We start from the raw sequence: 6,647 nt of genomic DNA, 5'->3' as shown, positions 1-6,647 counted from the left end.
TTGACTACATTCCAAGATTATTTTATGGTAATTTCTTTAATGTAAGAAACTTCTAAAATAAATTAATTAGCTATATGATGTATCTAAGAATTCAAAAAATAAAATATCTATATGTTGATTATTATTTTAAATATTATTTTAATATTATTTTATGAGCAGAAGTAGTTTTTTCATACTCCTCCTAATTTTATTTACTTAAGAGTTTAGGTGTTTTAATAAATACTTTCAAAATTTTGCAATAAATACTTTCAATTTTTTTGTAAATGAACATGCAAGGATATAAATATGCAATGATAGAATAATATAGAAACATGCTTATATGTGTATAGAAAAAAGAAAGAACACATAATAATCAACATGGTGTAATCATTAGATATAAATGTATATTCAATATAGTATATACATTATTATTCGAGAATCCGTGCGAGAAAGTAAAAGTTCGCACAGGAGGCGAGGGCTCGTGCGAAAAAGCAAAAGCGTGAAACAAAATAAAAGGAAAAAGTATGAAGCGGAGACCCCTCGCGCGGCCCGTGCGAGAAAGTAAAAAAAATGAGAGGTATTGTGCTGCTTGATTGCTTTGTAAGGGGGTTTAGGGTTTAAGCTCTTCCTTCCTTCGCTAGCCCCGCTTCTGCTCTGCCGGGGGCCTCCTCCTCCTTCCTTCCTCCGTCCCTAGCTATCTCGATTCCTCTGGCTCATGCCCACTCGTTCATGATTCCGGGTTCGGATTCTCCCCGCTCTACCTCTCTGACTGAGCAGTATGGACGACGAGGGATTGAAACCAATGTTGCTGCGCGCTGTGATGGCAACTCATCTTGCTGAGGGGAAGGATGTTAGCGAGATGCCGACTCTTCTTTCCAATGCTGTGGCGTCGATTCGACAGCACAGCCTGCTGCGGGAGACTTCGCGATCGCCTGTCGCTTCTGGGTTGAAGACCAAGTCGGGATTGAATGCCAGTAAAGCTGCGAACGATGCTTGGATGGAGAAAGTGTTTAGGTTGCTCTCCGACAGCGTGGTATGTGTTTTTGCAAAAGAGTGCTTGTGTTTTGTGAGCATTCTCTCCTTTTTGTAGTTACTTGGTTGACGACCTGCAATGCAGTTGCGGTGAATCCTCCAGGATTTACTGAAAGTTGTGAGGATAATTGCGAGTTGGTGAGATGAAGTGCAATCAAGAGATTGATCTGGACTGGGGTATTCTCAGGCTGAAAATAAGTGGGCAGGAATTTGTTTGCTTGGAGTGACCTACCGTGAGTGTTCACGACAGCGATTCCTGGAGTGCTTCAATTCGTGGTCCCTGAAGCTACTACCATTTTTGAAGGTACCATCCTATTTTACAGAAGAAGCTATGGAAACCTACTGGTGCTTTGAAGTTTCAGTTGTTTCATGTTTCCTTCTATAACTGAACACTGAATTTGTAATGCAGCAACAAACAGAGCCTGTTTTCGTGAGAGCGGCCGCCTGTGCTTCACTTACGGACCTTTTTGTTAGGTGAGCTCAGAAGTTCTCTCTATTAAATATTGAGTACTTAAATTTTAATTTCAACAGGAAAGCTACTCTAGATTGTAAGTTAGGGTTCGAGTACGCTGTAATTTTACTCATTGTTCTTGGGTGTAGGCTGGCTGGGTTTACAGAGATGATTGGTGTGCGTCGAGATGGTTCCAGCCTCATCTCCAAGCTTGTTCAACCCTTGTTGCAAATTATTGGAGACAAGGACTCAAATGTCTTATTGGTCTGTATTTTACATGGCACTTCAGAAGATGGAGTAATGATTTTGTGGGTGGGCTTATTGGTCTGAGCATGGGTTCAGGGTTCATAACTTTCAGCATTGTATTTTATTTAGGAATCATGCGTGTGCACGTTAATTGATATTGTCGATGCCCTGTGGTTGCAGAATGAGGCAATGGACCTGCTAATTGCAATTTTAAAGAGCTTCCCAAGCTGTCTCCGTGCACAGTCGATTAACGTACGTCTTTTCTTCCAAACGTTGGCAGCCTGTGAGACGTTATCATCTTGGACCTTTTTAATGTACGACTTTTCTGAATCTCACGCTAGTCTTGTTTGAGTTATACAGATTGAAGTTCTACTGGTTGCCCGGCTTACGGACCTTAGTTGTCAATCAAATGCCTGTGAGGTAACCCCTCTTCTCTTTGCCCGAATGTTACTAGACTTGACCTTTAGAACCTGTTCTCTCGTCTCAAAATCTTAACTTCTATTCCGACATTTCTTTTAGGGGGTGGACCAATGTTACCATGGTATGTATTAAACAAATCTTATCTTGTTAAAATGCTCACATGTTCCACTCCGGTGTTATGTATTCATGCAGAAATGTGCTAAAGCATTGGGGTTCCTTCCTGTAGTGCACGGAGATGCTGCAACTTGGAGTTCCTTTATACGTCGCGTCTTAATTGCAATCAATTCTGACCTCGATTTTGCTTTCCGAGGCATGGAAGATCGTAAGTACTTAGCTTATCATCCTTCATGTGTGAGGGATTCTTGTTTAACAACAGTTTTGCACTTTCAATGTTGCTCCTAAGTGGCAGGCGGAAGGTAATAATTACAGTGATATCAAGCTGATATTTCATGTCACAGCTTCTGTCGGGGAGAGTGCCACTAGAGCTTTGCAGCCTCAGGGACATGACACACCACGGGCCTTGGGAATTCCAGCTGTGCCTGCCAGTTCTGGCATTCAAACTGGCAATAACTTTATGCGTCAGCTTCTGCCGCGTATCTCTTATCTCTTGCAGTGCTGCAACTACCTGTTGACCAGTCCATATCCAACGTCGGTAATATTCCTGTCAATGATACATTCATATTTTCATAATGTCTTATTTCAGAAAGTTCATCTGGTGGCTCCATGCACGACAAAATTTGCGGAGCCTTCTCATTAAATCGGTTGAATATGCGCGTATCAGCCTAGACATTCACTTCTGCTGCTATGTCTCTAGTTTCCAAAGTTTCTTCCACGGTTTCATTAAATTCAGGAAGATTGTAACTTCTTGTCATTGTTATGCATATTGGCAAGTTGTGCTGCATAGAATGCTTCGATTCAAAGTCGATTGAAATAGTGCACATCATGGATTTAGGCCATTTCTAGAAGGTTATCTTTACATTATTTATTGAATTGAATACAGGTGCCAGCTCCAATTGGCCCACTGTTGGCTCTCGTAGTGCGAATTCTTGGAGTGGATGGTTCAAAATCATCTTCAGCTTTGAGTTCAACTGTATTTTCCTCCCAGCAAGTAGCTCTACGTTCAGAACTTCCATCCTTGCACCTCAGTGCGCTGGGACTCCTAGCTGCAACTTTACGTGGTGTTCGGGGGTACTAATACTTCCATTATTTCCCCCTCACCATTTCCTTGTCTGTCTTGGTTTAGCTCTCAACATTATTTACTAAAACTTTTCATTCAATTACCCACGTTTTTCACGTTATGCTCAGTTTCCTCATCACCGTTTTATACTTTTTCTATCGCTCTCTCATTTGGAGCAATCGCGGTGTATTTGTTCTGAATCTGGATATGTCGTGATGGCTCGTGATAGTCAGTTGGTACTGAGAGGAGCTGCTATTGCCCGTCTATTGACTGACCACTTCCGGCATTCTGGAGGAGTGTACTCCAGCCTCCGTATCAAGCTTTACGACGTATCTCGCCAGCTCTTTGTTCTCATGGGTGCAGGTGAGTACACGTTTTGTAAATTACCACATTGAATATTATGTTGCTCAATTTTAAAAAATGCAAATGTTCGAGTTCAAGTGTGAGAAATGAATCATCGTTTTTTCTTCGAATTTGGAAATCAGGAATGGCATCTGCCTTAGCACCAGCAGTTGTGCGAAGTGCACTCTTTGACTTGAAGGGTTCAACTTCGAGAGAGCATCTTTCGTTTTCTAACTCAATGAAGGTACCTGAAGTCGGTAATGATTCTGTAAAGCTTAACCCTAGAAAGCGCAAGGAACCTGGTAGTGTGCCAGTTGAACAATCGATCAATGGCGTAGCTGAATCAGCAAAAGATGAAGGAGACGGTAAACCAGCTTTGGCAGTTCAGGTTGCTGCACTTCAAGCGCTCGAAGCACTTCTTAACACTGTGAGTATTGGCTTTTCTTAGTTTTTACATGATTTCATGTTCTCATCTGATACATGTAAGCAAACAGAAATGCCCATCTAAAGTTCACTCGAATGCTGAGAATACTATTGTTTTCACTTGATGTTCAGAAGGCTCGTACTTGAGGAGAAACTGTCATTAAGTACTAAAACATAAAATTCTGTTGTTACGAATGCATGAGTGGTATTCTTGTAAGGCTGATTGTTATCATTTGTGTGGAACTTCTTATATGCATGCTGATTTATTTAGAGTTGATTTCATTAAAAAATCCGCTGAATCTTGAAGCGCCGATGTGGAGGAAGTTCGGCCATTATGACTTATGCTTGCACTATTCTTCGTTGCAGGGCGGCGCTTTACTCCCAGAACGTTGGAGAGCAGAAGTTGATGCGGTGCTCGCTGGCGTTGCAATTGGTGTTGCAGCTGATACAACATCATTCAATTTATCATGCGATGAAGATATTGGTTTTTCTAGAAGTCCCGATGGCAAATCAGTTCCTATCCACTTTCAAGTGGCTGCTTACCAGGCCCTGCTGTCTTCACTGTTAGCACCTAGTGGCCATCGTCCGCCTTACTTGGCTGTAGGACTAGCACTGTTTCGAAATGGTAAGCTTTGAGATTTTCCTTCTTAAAATCTTAACGTTAGAGGTGGTTTCAAGGCATCATTGCAGAGCACGTTTAAGGATCCTGAGGTGTCTAGTGTTAATATGAATGGTTAGAATGAAGTCACTTATTAGTGAACAGTTGCTGTCCAAATCTTGCTGGGTTTCTCTAACTTATCTTAGGGTCATGCTACTGATAGATTAGGCATTGTTCCTTGTTTGATTAGGAACGTTCAATTCCGTATTATGAGGAGGCTATTGCAAGAGATTCCTCATCTGACGTTCGCACTGAAGCAATTTCATATGTGCCCTTCCTTGCAGGACGGAAGGAAGTCGGAACTGAAATAGCAACAGTATGTGCCCGAGCCCTAACGGCTCTAGAGCTCCTTATTCATCCCCGATGTTTGCCACCTGCATATGTGTTCACTGAGATGGGTGCAGGGCTTACCAATTCCGGTTCGTCTCTGCAGGATAAATCTAGACACCTATCCAGAGGGGGGAATGAATACGGTCTTTCTGGGGGATCATCCAAGAAGTTTGGATACGTGTCAATGGATCCTTGGTCGGAAGTTGATACATGGCTTGGGTATGGTGAGGCTACTGGTGATGACTTAATAACACGGCCAGACAGCAGCAATGCTCCTAACGGTGCTGTCAACGGAAATCCGGGAAATTTAGCGGCCGACAGGGTAACCTCCACCCATCATGAGGCTACTGGTGATGACGTAATAACACGTCCAGACAGCAGCAATGCTCCTAACGGTGCTGCCAACGGAAGTCCGGGAAATTTAGCGGCCGACAGGGTAACCTCCACCCATCATGCAAGTTCGGACCTGGTTACCGTTACCAGTAGCTTAGCAACTTCTACGATAGTGAAAACATTAGTGACATTTAGCACAAGTCAAGGTAATCTAGAGCCAGGTTCAGTTTTAGAGAGAGAGACCGAAAGAGTGGCAGTGTCGACTTCAGGAGTTTCAACATCCAAGGATCAGCTTCAACAGTTTCCAAAGGTGGTGTCGACTTCAGGAGTTTCAGGAGCTCCTGAAACTGTTGAAGCTGTTCCTTGGATGTCAAAGGCAGTGTCGACTTCATTAGTTTCACCATCCAAGGATCATGATGTTGGATCAGACTCTGACTCGGATGGGCCTCTTCCAGCCATCGTTGACGGAGATCCTGATTCCGAATCAGATTGAGGAGATTTTCGCAGGGTTTGTTCACCTACCGGTAATAGTTGCAGCCAACGCAAATATGTATTCTATTGAACATTGAAGACTTAGGTTCTTCAATGCACGAGAGCGTGTCACCAATTTTGGTATTTCTCTAATTTCCTTTAAATCACATTGGAAGCAGTGGGCGGGGTACTGTGGGTGTGCACCTCTGCTTGTTTCTGCTTTTAACTGAGATTCTGTGTGACGACCCCTGGTGCCTCTTTTGTATCATGGACTTTGTGTAAATTTCTAGGTCACTCTGAACTCTAAAAGTAATCACATGTTTTGGAAGTGTTCTTTTATAGATTACCTAGATGAGTTTTCCTGTGCAATGAACTGGTCTATCAGAAAGTAGTAGCTGCCTGGACAAGGCTGGCACTGTGCATTCATATTCACTGAATTGTTTGTAGTGAATCAGGAATTTTGGCTTTCACATGGCTCCTGATTCGCATTAAGTTGGTTGGGAGAATTAAAAGGATCTTTAACAGAGAGGCTGTCCGTGTGCAACTGTCATGAATATGGAATAGACGAGAGTATATAGGATTCTCTATGGAGAAGGCCTTAGCCATTTGCGAAGTGGGTAATGGCATTTCCATGGAGAAAGTGTAATGCAGGAACGAGAATTCTTTCAAGAAAGGTGAAGGGATTGGAGTTGTATTTTAGAACTATGAATGCTTTGTGGTCGTGGCCTATCCTTGTCTAATAAACATTTTAATATATTAAATTGTAAAGTATTATGTCTACAACT

The 6,647-nt window shown here is 42.4% G+C and overlaps 1 protein-coding gene across 1 annotated transcript; it reads left to right on the top strand.

Moving 5' to 3' along the window:
• Positions 1 to 593: 593 nt before the first annotated feature.
• On the top strand, positions 594 to 6,092 carry LOC112292906 (uncharacterized). The gene is made up of 13 exons (XM_024541887.3): positions 594 to 1,012; positions 1,199 to 1,315; positions 1,421 to 1,485; positions 1,612 to 1,726; positions 1,889 to 1,960; positions 2,069 to 2,128; positions 2,321 to 2,450; positions 2,587 to 2,780; positions 3,129 to 3,316; positions 3,535 to 3,668; positions 3,791 to 4,074; positions 4,437 to 4,695; positions 5,013 to 6,092. The coding sequence occupies exons 1-13, from the start codon at positions 758 to 760 to the stop codon at positions 5,882 to 5,884; spliced, it is 2,745 nt and encodes a 914-aa protein (XP_024397655.1). The 5' UTR covers positions 594 to 757; the 3' UTR covers positions 5,885 to 6,092.
• The last annotated feature ends 555 nt before the right edge of the window (positions 6,093 to 6,647 follow it).

This window comes from Physcomitrium patens, chromosome 15 (genome assembly GCF_059467195.1).
Source record: "Physcomitrium patens ecotype Gransden chromosome 15, ASM5946719v1, whole genome shotgun sequence".
Classification (NCBI taxonomy): Eukaryota; Viridiplantae; Streptophyta; class Bryopsida; order Funariales; family Funariaceae; genus Physcomitrium; species Physcomitrium patens.
This window is presented reverse-complemented; position numbering and strand designations above follow the sequence as displayed.

What these genes read in the sequence shown, in the direction of transcription:
- LOC112292906 (XM_024541887.3), top strand. Translation starts at nt 758, where the DNA reads ATGGACGACGAGGGATTGAAACCAATGTTGCTGCGCGCTGTGATGGCA. An exon ending in CTTACGGACCTTTTTGTTAG is followed by an intron (nt 1,486 to 1,611) that starts GTGAGCTCAGAA and finishes TCTTGGGTGTAG; the next exon opens with GCTGGCTGGGTTTACAGAGA. An exon ending in TCGAAGCACTTCTTAACACT is followed by an intron (nt 4,075 to 4,436) that starts GTGAGTATTGGC and finishes TCTTCGTTGCAG; the next exon opens with GGCGGCGCTTTACTCCCAGA.